The sequence below is a fragment of the Egretta garzetta genome, unplaced genomic scaffold, assembly GCF_000687185.1.
Source record: "Egretta garzetta isolate BGI_Z169 unplaced genomic scaffold, ASM68718v1 scaffold786, whole genome shotgun sequence".
NCBI classification, from domain to species: Eukaryota; Metazoa; Chordata; class Aves; order Pelecaniformes; family Ardeidae; genus Egretta; species Egretta garzetta.
Genome location: NW_009259991.1, coordinates 141,804 through 154,832, shown reverse-complemented (window position 1 = coordinate 154,832; position 13,029 = coordinate 141,804). Strand labels below are relative to the sequence as shown.

Genomic DNA, 13,029 nt, shown 5'->3' with positions numbered 1-13,029 from the left:
GGGCTGTGCGGGACACAGCCGTGGCAGGGCTCATACTGCTGACCCCCACCAGCGCCTGCAAGTGTGGGTGTCCTTTGGCTCCAGGTGCCTTTGGAGGGTGCCGACTGGTGCCCGCCAGAGAGGATTCCTCCCCAGAGGGGCACCAGGGAATACCCATTTTACGCAGGGCCTTCAGACCATGCCAGGAGCCGGCCACCGTGTTGGGGCTCCCTCCTCACACCTCCGGGTGCAGCTGGCCAGAAGCACCAGCGCTCCCCACTCTGCTCAGAGCAGTTACCTCCATGCAACGCACTGAGTTTTCCAGCGTAGCTCACCTTGCCTCAACCAGAAGAAAGACTTAACTATAAGGTAAAGATTCGCCAAGTGATGCCAGACCATCGGACTTTTCACTCCAAGTTCAGAGAGAAATTGTAATGAAGAGTGAAACCACGCAACGCTGCCTTGGCATCCATCAGCAAGACCACTTCATGTCTGTGCCCCTAGCTAGCCCCAAAAGCTGGGGTTCAGTATCCACACGACCACCCCCTCCATCTCTCTGGATCTGAGCTAACCGATCCAAATGCTGAAGCAAACGACCAGCCATATCCCTGCCGTGGCATGCTTCCCCATGTGCCCTTAAGCCATCCGTGGTGGCTCCCATCTCACCCCAAGGCACTCAGATGGCTTACTGAGGCGCTTGTGCCTTTGCTACTCAAAGCACTTCTTGGACTGTTTTTATATTAAGAGTAACACTTTACAAATCATAAGAAGCTTTACTCTATACCTACATCCCTGTATCGCTCATACCTTTAACATACCCTCAGCCTTCATGCACGTTGCTCACAATACATCCTCATCTCAGTGACGAGATGGTTTGTTCAGGCAAGCTCATGAAGGCGAGTTCTGCCCCCGCCCTCCACTTGCGGCTTCCCAGGAATCCATTCCCCACCTACCTCCTGGGATAAGGCCACTCATTCCCCTGATGCCGGACGCCTGGCCCAAAGAACTCTTGTGGTTGTGCCTGCAGAAGGTGGAGCGCACACATGCAGCACCCTCCCAGCCCAGGCAAAGGAGGAATTTCATCACTGTCCCTCCCCAGGTCTGTGCCACTGAAGGGATTCTTCTCCTAGTGAAACGCAAGAGCCATCAGGGCCTCCCTTAAAAACCTGTGTCAGCCTGGGTACGGAGCGGGACAGCAGCGTGCACCGGGGTGGGCCCTTCTCCTGGCTCACCCGGTGCGCGCCGGACCCCGACCCGTGCCAGCCACAGGGCCGCATGGTTTGCACAAAGCAGCCTGGGGGCTGCCCCATGGGAAGGTCAGCCTGCAGCGGTGGCCTGGCCCCCTGCCCAGCCCCGACAGGTCCCTCTGGGGATGCGCACACTAACACCAGTGTCCCTTGGCCCCGAGATCCCCCTGAGACTCTCTACCAGTAGCGTTTCATACAGGAATAGCAGTTAGGAGGATGTTACAGTCAGAAGTGAAGAAAAAACAGCACAGAAAAGCAGAGACCATCCTGCCAGGAGCTCCTGGCAGCCCAGGAGGAGACTGAGGGCTGCAGAGCTTCCAGTAACCAACTACCCAAAACTTGGATCAAGTCCCAATACATTTTCCAGGGGACAAAGAAGAAAAAAAGTTTCTAACTGAGGATAAAAATCCTGCTTCTGGGCAATCTTTGCACCAGATCTCTGAAGATTTACAGCTCTTGGAGAATTTTTTTTAATAAGAACAAAATGAATGCAGAGTCACAGAATGACAGAGTGGTTGAGGCTGGAAGGGACCTCTGGAGGTCGTTATCTCCAGCCACCCTGCTCAAGCAGGGCCCCCGGAGCCGGTTGCCCTGGGCTGTGTCTGGCCAGTTTTTGATTACCTCTGGGGAGGGAGGCAGCAGCTCCTCCTGGGCATGGACGACATCGCCTGTGCCCTGGGATGCTCCACAAAAGTCACCCTTAGGTGGACACAGGTCAGCTGCAACGTTCTGTGCCTCCGAGAACAGGGTTTGCAGGGGGAACAGAAGCAACCTAAAATAAAACCAGCTCTGACTACAGCAAAGTTTCCTTCTTTAACAGTTTAAATACCAGGGTATAATCACCCACGGGGCGCAGAGTCCCACGGATTTCACCAGTGTAAGCTCCCTCCCCATGCTGACCTTAGGGAGCTCCAGGCTGTACTGTCCGCACCCCCCTCGGAGGCTGTTCTGAGTCCTCACCGCAGCGCTGCATATGCGCACTTCTTCCACATGCAGGGCAGCGTGAGAGATTTTATCTTTTTTTATCTCCTCCTCCCCTTCGTCTACTTCTTCTTTTCTTGCACCCGGGTAAGGACCGTGCATCTCGTGGACATTAATTAGCACAGGCACTCACCTTGGTGGGGCTCGGGTCACAAGGAAACCAGGGACCACCCACTGTGATGGCCATTTGGTTTTACCCAGACCCCCCCCTGGTATGAGGCAGCAAACCACGTGGGTCTCCGAAGCTCACGTCCTCTGAAGACCAACCTGTGCCCTGCCAAGAGCACAAATCCCGAGGTGCTCCCTCTCCAGCTGCCCAGGTATTAGCTGAGAGATGCCCAGTGAACCCCAGTAACAGCCTCATCCCTAGCCCAACGCCGGCAAAGTCCCTGCCAATTGGATGCAGGGCAGATCCTTGGCTGACCCCAGATCCAGTTCTTGGCATTACACAGGGATGTGAGCAAGTCACCTCAGCATTTTCGTCATGTCAGTGCCCTTACCGTGGCGACGGCATCCTCAGCTGCAGGCAAGCTTGGAGCCATCAGAGTGAGTTGAAAAAATTCCTCAGAAAGCATCTTACTATTTGTGTACCAGGAGGAGAAAAGCCTTCGCGACCAGCGCAGACACCACCCAAAGCCAAGGCACATAAAATCTGATTAAGGTCGCTGTCTTAATGCTGAGCCCCGTGCTGACGCAGGGCTCTGGGCCGCACAGTAACACCGCTCTGCTTGGGGGCCCAGGGGGAAGCCAGGGAGCGGGGGATCTCGGATTCACAGATTCCTACCGAGTCCCCCCAGCCTGACCCCCTCACGCAGCAGCACACGCGTGCGCTGGGCTAGAGCACATCTCCTAGAAAGATAACTGATCTCATTTCAAAGGCGTCAAGCAGCGCTAAGTTCACCAGCTCTCCCGATAAACTATTCCCACGTTTAATTGCCCTCCCTGCTAGGAAACTGCATCTCCTCTCAAGTTTGAATTGCTCTAACTTCAGCCTCCACGCACGGCGTCTCCTAACGCTTTGCCACCCAGACCAAAAGGCCTTGCACTGCGCTCACATCTAGGCGTGGGGTTTCCAAGCGGCGGTGATCAGTAATCAAGGCACATCTCAATCTGCTCCTGAGAGCCCAACAGGGCTGGGCGGGCTGTTAAAGAGGACGCAGGGTTTACAGGGGCATTTGGCTTGCCGTCACCATAAGCTTCTCCGAGGTTTGTCTTTGAATTCCTCAGTCGGAGCTCAGGCAAAGCGCCTCTGCACCCTGAAGTGCCTCTGTGCAGAGGCAGGAATCGCTTCCACGCTCAGGCACGCTGAGGGTGGGCAGTGGTGGTGAGGGAATGGCCGTGCGCAGCGCAGAGCCGCGGCAGAGCGCAGGCCAACCTGCACATCCGTGGTCAGAAAGGAAGTGACTGCAGTCACTCACTGGCAGGTTACCTGGCTTGCAGATAATGCTGACTCTGCAGAAACAGCAGTTTGGGTTCAGAAGGGCTCATGATTTCACACTTGGCACCACGCGAGCGGGGCGATGCTAGCACGTCCCATTCCCTGGGCTGTGGGCGATGCCGAGGACATCGCTCCAGCTGCACCCATCTCACCCATCCTCAGCTCCATGAGGCTGTGGAGCATGGTGCCAACAACGCCCTGGCCACGGGGCCGGACAGAAACGAGGGTGTGCTCACCCAAGTTCACTCTCGGTGGCACAGCGCTCAGGGCCAGGCTATGGGGGACTCCTGTTTTCAGCAGCATTATCAGCCCCCCCTCGTTACGCCGGTGTGGAGCAGTACCCACACCCTGCTGTGCTGGACCGCTGCCAACAGCCGGCTGGGAAGAACATGCGTGGAAACTGCCCACCCCGGCCAAGGACACCGACCCCCAGGACAAAGTAAAGGCACGCCAATGGCCAGGGAAAGTCGGGCAGGAAAGCTCGGAGGTCAGCAGCCCCCCTTAGCAGGGCAGGACACCTCCTGCGGCAGGAGGAGCAGCAAGGAGGGCGGGATGAGCACCGTGGGAGAACAGGAGAGCCTCCTGACCTCGCCTCCTCTCACCACTCCCGGGGCAGCTGCGCCTCTCCCACGTGCCAAGCCCCTGGCGTTACCATTTCTCCAGGGGAAAGCGAGGGGGGAAAAGGGGCCACAAAGAAGGAAAGAAACAGAAGGGAATTTGTGAGGGATTGAGAGATGTCACTGGTTGAGCTTTCCTTTGGTTTGGGGAGCAACAGCTCCCCCCGCCCCATCAGACTCAAGTGCTTCCCTCAGGCAGTTCACACCACTGGTTACAGCCCTTCCTCTGTCCTGGACACTGACCAGCACAAAATCCCAACCGGAGCTTACCTGAGGGCCGCACAGAAACACCGACACCCACCGAAGGTGCTCCCGAAGAGCAGTGAAGGCAAGGAACTCCCAAACAGCTCTTTTGCTCCTGGCTCAGCAAAGCAAGGCGCTGCTGATGCACTGAGGGGGGGGACACACGGCTGCGGGTTCCGTGGCGCCCACCCCAGCTCTTACCTGCACCTGCCGTCAGCTGCGTGCTGCTCCTCTCCTTGGCGAGCCCATTGGCTTTGGGGCTGGCACTGGGCGCTGCCGCCGTCGTTGCCCTGGGGAGCCGCTTGCCCGGTACCTTCACCGTTGTTCTCAGCAGATCGATTTCCTTCCCATGAACGTTCTGCATGTAGTCCTACAGCAGAGAGACAGAGAGGCTCAGGACCAGCCCTGCCCTGGCGCGCCGTGCCCAGCTCCCCCCTCGTTCACGGACTCAAAGCCAAACCTGGATCCATTCATCCGCCCGGTAACTGGCTGACCAGGGGGTGGCCGGCCAGCGGCTTGGCGGTGCCGGGCACATACCACGTGCTGGCTTCTCTTGGCCTACGCTGAAGTCTCAAACCAGGCGGGCTAGAGGTGAGAGAGCCTTTGGCTTCCCCATGCCTGCAGCCGGCTGCTTTCTGACCACGAGGATGCAACGTCTTCACCCCGACCCGCCTTCTTCCCACCACTAGCGGTGTGTCGGAGCTGGCACTGGAGCAGTGCCAGGCCTCACTTTTGGTGCCCAGGACAGCTGTGACGTGACTAGCGTCGGGATGCCGCTGCGGGCCATCAGGTGCCACGACAGGCTCAGGTGCGAAAGCCTGGCTGGGGATCAGAGATTAGATAGAGCAAAAGAGGACGGCGGTGGCAGGCAGCTCTTCTTCCCTGACATCCCTTGCCTTTTTAGTCACAGCACTCAGCTATAACAGCTCATAATATAATATAATATAATATGATATGATATAATATAGTTCAGTGTAAGTAACGGGACACCTGGAAATTCCCTGTCGCATCTCAGCCAGCGTGACTCAAGCCCAGAACAACACAACTCGGGATAACTCTCTTGCACATCCATCTGCACAGCTTTACGTTATCCAGAACTCGGTGCTTCCACCGCTTCTTCTGGGAGACCATGTATTGTGCAACCAGAAACTCCACGGGCGGGCTGTTAACACCATTCTGTACTGCCCCCTACCAGCTTCTCATCTCGGTCCCAATGAGGCCGCAGACCCCTAGCCTCTCCCGAGGGTTGTCCCCTGCCCCACGTCTTCCACCCCTTCCCTGCTCCGCAGGGCACTGCAGCTCTCCCCCGGCCCTCCCCAGAGCAGCTGGATCCTCCCTGGCCTCATGCCCCAGGACAACTGGACCCGCGCGATCCCCAGATCAATGCAGAGAGGGGACCGCCCTGCCCTGCCCTGCCCTGCCCCGCCGACCTTGGGCAGACCTCAGGGGAGCGGGGGCTGAAAGCCAAGCCAGATTCTCGGGGGGAATCGCGACGCGGGTGCATCCTCCCCTGGCTCCCTGCGCTAGGGGTGCGCACGGCAGCTGGGAGAGGAGAGGGAGCAACCGGCCAGGCTGAGACTGCGACTGCTGCAGGGAGGCTTGGGCTTGCTCCAGTTCACAAGGAGGTCACCAAAAAGATGAGCTCAGAGCCGGTTCCTGCCTACTTCCAAATCCAAGACAATAAAGACATGAACAAGATCAGCCCAGGACCAACCGTTCTCCCAGTCCTTGGCTCCAAGAGGCGGACGAGCGGGGGCTGTAAGGGCAGTGCTGCATGGTCTCAGGTGACCCCCTGCGAGGGTCACAAACTCTCAGCAGCACCTCGACACCTTGGTTTGAACCCTTCTCTTCCCACAGGCTCTTGGGCAGGCGCCCGGTCCTCAGGGCAGACTCCAGAGGTGGGCGGCATGGCAGCACCCCCCTCCGTGCTTCCAACCCCTGGGTGACTCCACCTCAGATGGCACCCACGCGCCTTTGGTGCCCCAGGCAATTCCCAGGTCACCGGCCCAGCCAAACACTGCTCCGAGCTGTTCCTGGGTGGGCGGGAGCCCGGTGGCACCCCTGGGCAGGGAATCTCGGAGGGGCTGGAGGATTTTCCCTAACTCAGCACAATTGCTGCGGTAGCCGGCTGCCTGCCGGAGAGAGCGGTCACCAGCGCACTGCTTTTATTACATGCTATAAAACAGCAATTTCTTCCCAAGCCTCCTCGCTAATTACCCAGCCAGTTCTCTCATTTCATTTTATTACTGGAATTAACAACGAGTTCAAAGCGTGGAAAGCTATTAAGATGTGTGATTAAGCCACATTCAATTAGTTTCTACAAACAATTTAATTGATGTTGCAGATAGAATTAACAGAAGGTGATTGTGTGAATGGCTCCACTGGCTGCAAAATGGGAGATGCTTCCTCTCCAGCTCTGCGCAGCGCAGCACAGCCTGGCCAGCGAAGCTGGGCTGAACCACATACGCCTTCCACGCGAGCAGAAGCTTTTACTCTCCAAGGCTTTGGGAAAGTGCTAGGGAACCGCACCGGTCTCTTCGTAGAACTTGTTCTTTTCCCGTCACTGAGCACACTCACAGAAAGGTAAGAACAACACAGATGCAACAAGGAAAGCCACGCTGAATCCAGGGATCAGGCCCCCAGCGCCCAGGTGCTCAGCAGAGCTGCCGCCTGCGGCTCCAGCTCCAGCCACCCTGCCTGCAAAGGCTCTGGAGCCACCAGCTGCTCTAGAGCGGAGGCAGAGGTGGCACCTGAGAGCAGGAACGCACGGCTCTGCAGGACCCAAGCTCAGGTCCACACGGGTGTGCTTCCACCCAGGAGCCACAGGACACAGGATTTCAGGGCTGGACCCAGCTCACCGGAGCTCTCAACCTCTGACTGCAAATCCAGGCTACGCCTGACTCCCAGTGAGGAGACTTCCAAGCGGGCTGGAGGTGCCAAGATACAGATACAGCAATGGGTCGAGCAATGAACACCCAGCAGCAGATGAACAGCCCTGCCAGGAAGCTTTGGGTCGGTAAAATCAGAAGTACGACTCGGGCAGAGCCGTGCAGTGATTTCCACCCAATGGGGCACAGACCCACCTGGAGTAGGCACATCTGCTGGAGGAAGAAGAAAGGCAGGGCTGCCGATTCCCGGGGTCCCTACACCCATCTCAAGAGGGACAGGGAGAGAGCATAACAGGGATGCAAGAGAAGAGATGTCTAAGAAGGAACTTCCCTGAACCATGCCAAAGAAAAGCCATTGGGAACACGAAAGCGGCACAGAAACGCTCTGGGGCTCGGACATCCTGACAGGGGCTGGGAAAGACCCTCTGCCCACAGCGCCCAGCCAGGACCCCCCTGCTGCACCCCGAGTTCTGCCAGCCCCCGGACATGTGGCAGCATAGGCTCGCCCCGAGCGAGGCAGGGGAGGAGCTGGGACTTCGCATCTCGAGGAAGGATCTTCACAATGCCGGGTGTCTCCTTGACTGAGGATCCTGTGGACCTGTTCTCACCAGCGGCTGACCTCACCACGCGCCTGCTGGCCCGGGAGCTGCTGCCACAAGTGGAAGTGACAAAGCAGCACGTGCCCTTCCTCAGAAACGCGGGCTTGGTTACTGGGCCAGGCTGTCCGACCCTAACATGCTCTGGTGGGTTGTCCTGTGAAAGGACATGGGAACTTGCTTCACGCCACAGGGAACAAACCCAGTGACAAACACACTGCAGCATCTCCCGATCCACGCTAGAAGGTGGGGAGGAGAGGATACAACGGGACACCCTCTTCTGGACCACCCCTTCCTCCAGGCTTCCTTCCGGCATCTGTCCCCTCCAAGCAGGTCATAGACCGGACACCCAGAGAGGGGGCAAGGCAGGGCAGAGGGGCCTCTGCTAACCAGGACAGCAGACAGCTCACCAAAGCCTTTGGCAGCATGGCAAGAAACTAACGCGATGGTAGGTGTTGTGGCTCCTTCCCCTGTTCTCAGGGAGGCAACGCCACGAGGGAGCACACAGACCCCTGCCATCCTTGCAGGCGTCAGAGCTGGGCAGCAAGCAGCTCCGCGTTCTGTGGCCCACACACGATGAGTCCATGCTCTAGGTAAACACACGGGGCGATACGCCGCCTGTCTTGGGTGCAACGTTCAAAGCTCTCAGCGAAACCTAGGGGAGGGGAGGCCCATCTCGCACCATACCCAGCCGCGGGCTGTGGATTACCAGCAGCACCAGGTGGAGCAAACCAGATTTGTGCTTGGAGCAAGGCAGGAATGAAATGAAACGCTGGAGGAGCGCAGTAAGGGAAGCAAGTGACATCGATCCAGGTCACCCCCTGGGGAAGAAATGGGGTAAGAAGGGGAGGAACCTCGTGCAGAGCAGCAGCATCTGAGAGCGGTTAAACAACATCCCGGGAATTACTCTGCCTCTACAGCTGATTGTAATAACGGCCTACGACGTCTCCGATGGAAACGTGGTAACCCCACACACGCGTGTGAGAGCACAGGCAGAGCGGGCAGCAGCCGCCGCTCCCTCCCAGCTTGGTTCTATAAAGATGAAAAAATGGGGTTACGGAGTCAGGGAACTGCAGAACAACCCTAGGGCGCAGGGATCAAAGGCTACAGGAAAACAACCCCGTTCTCAGAGCTCCCCCAAACTAAGCAAAGGAAATGCAGCGAGAGGCTTTCCGGTGTAAGAATTGGGGGGGGGTAAAGGCTGAGCACCTCAGGGGCCAATGACTGAGCCCTGCAAGCCCAGGAGTTAAGAGACATAGGGCTAGAAGAGAGGAGAAAGACCCCAAGGCTCAGGGCACTCCAACGCTGTGTGTCTGGGGACACTGGGGACAAACCGAGGGCCCAGAGCATTAGGAGGCACGGGGGCTCTTCCCCTTCAGCCCCGCAGAGCGCCCCAGCACCTCGCCCTCCGGCCGGGCTGTGCCCCATGCACCCCAGCCGCTGCCCGGCTGCTGCAGCCCCTCTCTGCAGAGGGCGCTGTGGCCTCGGTGTCACAGGTGTGTCTGTCCCTGGCTCGCTGTCTCGGCAGCAAACTGTGCTCAAGAGGGAACGGGGAAGAAGTCATTAGCCCCACAGCGGGGAGGCGGCAGAGATGGATGGGGAGGCAGCTGCGTGCCTGAGCCACGCAGCGGAGAGGATCAGAGATGCATCGAGCGGCAGCTCAGCTCGGCAGGCTCTGCACAGGCACCTCATCTCCATTACCCAATACCTAGCAGCCAGGAAAATTATTCCACACCCAAATGGCACCATCAGCCGTGGCTGCGAGGAGTTCTCTGCCTGCTCCTCACCCCAGATGCGGGGAGGCAGCACCCCCTGCTTTAATGGACTGAGCAAAGGAAATGGAGAGGGGAGAGATGCGCTTGCTTGGCGTAATTCTGTGCAGAGCGTGTTCCTATCGGCTTTTCCCGCCCAGCCTAGCGCTGCAGAGACAGCCTTCGCGAGAGGGAAGAGGTTTGGTACAAAACAGCTCTGCTGAACACGCCTGCCCTGTCAAGGGCTGGCGCTGAACCTCCTGCCGCGGGCAGGGACGGGGGCTTTTGTCTGCTGCCAAACTCTTCCCGAGTAGCCCCCTGCGACTGCGGCCTCTGCTAGAGGACCTGCAGCAGCAGGCACAGCGCCAAGGAGGACGCTGCCCTGGCCCACCCTGCCCAGCCCAGCACAGTACTCACATGCAGGCTGGGGTGGTAGGTGAGGACCCCGTTGTCACACAGCGTCACGTACTTCTTCTTCCACTCCTTGTTGAGGGATTTGCCGCTGCGTTTGAGGAGAATGCCCTGGAAGAGAAGCGTCCAGAGTCTCAGACCTTGTTTGGCCCAGGCACCTCCCGCTCGGTTCCAGCACTGCCCCTTGCAGGAGACTGGTCTTTGAAGAGACATGCAGGACTCAGGAAAACATCTTCTAGGTTGGCCTTCCCAACAGCATTGTTCTTCCACTCCTTGTTGAGGGATTTGCCGCTGCGTTTGAGGAGAATGCCCTGGAAGAGAAGCGTCCAGAGTCTCAGACCTTGTTTGGCCCAGGCACCTCCCGCTCGGTTCCAGCACTGCCCCTTGCAGGAGACTGGTCTTTGAAGAGACATGCAGGACTCAGGAAAACATCTTCTAGGTTGGCCTTCCCAACAGCATTGTCCCTGGAACTGGCTCCTCACCAACCCCAGCACGTCGCTACAGACAGCCCCCCCCCCCTAGAGGTGGGTACTGATGCTGCGGGACCGAGGGAGCGTTTGAGGGACTCGCCACAACCCTGCTGCTCCAAGTCACTCCCTCTAGGCAACTCTTCTGGGGCTGAAGGACAGCCCCAGCATGAGGCAGAAGCCAACCTCGCCACCGGCCAACACTGCTTGCTCTGCTACCACCGCGCTCCCAGACCTCCTTCCACCCCCAGAAGCACAGCCGGGGGATGTTCAAGGCAGGGACAATTTGGGACAGGCAGGGACAATCAATGGAACAATGCTCCAAGACACAGGTCTCACAAGGGATGCATGTTCTCCTGACTGCTTGCAATTCCTTTTCAGAGGCATCAAACAAATGGAGCTCAGACACATCTCAGGAGGCAAAGCAGATGCTGGGCAGCTGAAGGGTGGGTTCACCCCCTTTCTCCATCAGGATTTTACATGAAACCCATCCCGCGGTCTTCAGGCACAGCACACCCCTAGGGCCTGCGAACAACCGCGCTCACGTGCCCTGAGGCTCCCTCCTCCCACCAGCCCAACCCAGAACTGACCAGGACTGACTTCCATCGATCCGAACCAACACTCAGGGCTTGGGACCTCCTCACCCTCTCCCCATCCAGCTCCGCCTCCCCGGGAAATCTGCTTTATCAGCAATTCACCATGCACCAGGTGAGATCCGAGGCGGGCCAGAAGCCAGGCGTGAGGGCGCTGGCGCAGGGACTGGGGAGAGAACATCGAATATTCTGCCGGCAGGGAGGAAAGGGCAGCCCAGGGGGGTGAAAATACAGATGAATAACAGCGCCTGGGAAAACGCTGGATCCACCAACTGTCGGGCCCGGGCGCTCCGAAGGCGCTGTCTGGCAGACATCCCGGCTGGCTGTTCCTACCGCGGCAACAATCTGGGCCCCCGGCCAGCACCTCCTCCAAAACCTGTACAGAAAGTCTCTGTCCTGCCAGCCTCGGCATATTTGGGGGCCCCGTCCCACTGCCTGGAGACTGAGGCTGCTACGCCTGCGTGATGGAAAAGCACAGCAGAAAGTTGTACGGTTTGGCGCACGCTGGGGTAACAATGCCGCCAGACACGACCATGAAATCGGCAACAAAGGGTGCAGGAAAGGCAGAGGTGCCCCAAGACCGCCTGTGTCCAGCCCTCAGGAAGCAAACAGCGTGAAAAGCAAACACCTCCTGCTCGCGCAGGGGAGAGGAAGTTCAAGCGTAGCAGCAAAAGCTAAGCTGTGCTGGTGGCAGGATCTGCCCCCTGCCTTCCGGAGCCCTGAGAACCGGCGGAAGAGCTGACGCAGCAAGGGCTGGAAGGTGCCGATGTTAATGTGCCCTGGAACGGGGCGCACGCTCTGTCCGGGTCTGTGCGGGGGAAGCAAGGACCCTTGCAATTTCAGGCACTTAGCCGGATGCTTACACCGGGCACATGCGTGGAAAAGCCACTGCAAGAAGCAATCGCCAAAGAACGAGAGGAGAGCAGTGTGACTGATGCCAGCCCACGCGGACACAGGCCATCAGAGGGGCCCGATGCTGCTGGTGCTGCGGTCACAGTATCTGATGACAACAGTAACTGTGTTGATGCAGCATTTTGACTTTTCTGTGAAGATTTTAACTGAGCGGCGCACGCCACTGAAAACCAACTGTACCAAATCCACAGAGCCATTCATGCCCGGAGTAAAACCCGGCCAAGCCAAAGGTCTCAGAACGTAATCAGAAATGAGAAGCGTCACCATAGATGACAAATCCATGCCCAGTGGAAGTACTTGCACAAAGGTCCAGCCCCTCTGCTCTTGGTTCGTGTCATTTAATCAATGTCCTTCCCAAGTGAGGTCAGAGAAAACACAAACCCAGAAAACTCGAAGGTAACCCCAAAACTGCACCGTGTGAATCACCGCGGCAATGGCTGTTAGCTCGGATTGCCTCCTGTCACTGGGCAAGCTGGGCTGCTGGGAACGGCGTGGGTCTTGGAGCAGCTCACGCAAGGTCCTGCTGCTGGGAGCAGAGGTGGCCAGGCCCCGCAGGGTGGGCTCTCCGGGTGGGAGGGCACCGCCACCGCGTGGCTCCTGAGCTCCCACTGTTCAGCCGGGACGGTAACAACCTACCAGGTCGGACGAGGCGGCCAGCATTGCCTCGAGGTGCGACGTTATCACAGCAAAGCAGAGCCAGAGGAGCGTTTGGAGGCCACCTCGTCGCATCCCGCCCCAGGGCAGGTGCAGGTGTACCCACGCCACTCCAATTGCCAGCGACGGGGACTGAGGTGGGACCCCGACGTGTCCTGCGCCTCCACGATGAAATGCCAGTGTGGCACTCATCCCGCCGCGGCGGCCGCTCAGAATGGTTCCGTGCCTGCCACAGCAGCTCTTGGGGGTACC

At 58.4% G+C, this 13,029-nt stretch overlaps 1 protein-coding gene across 1 annotated transcript in view; it reads right to left on the bottom strand.

Annotated features, from left to right (window-relative positions):
* LOC104127869 (arf-GAP with GTPase, ANK repeat and PH domain-containing protein 3) overlaps window positions 1-13,029 on the bottom strand; it is a 135,008-nt gene that overhangs the window by 62,793 nt on the left and 59,186 nt on the right. Inside the window, exons 10-12 of the mRNA XM_009640575.1 lie at window positions 10,340-10,462; window positions 10,158-10,262; window positions 4,707-4,875 (exon numbers count right to left, since the gene is read on the bottom strand). Of these exons, the coding sequence (XP_009638870.1) occupies window positions 4,707-4,875; window positions 10,158-10,262; window positions 10,340-10,462 (397 nt within the window). The remainder of the gene's footprint in view (window positions 1-4,706; window positions 4,876-10,157; window positions 10,263-10,339; window positions 10,463-13,029) is intronic.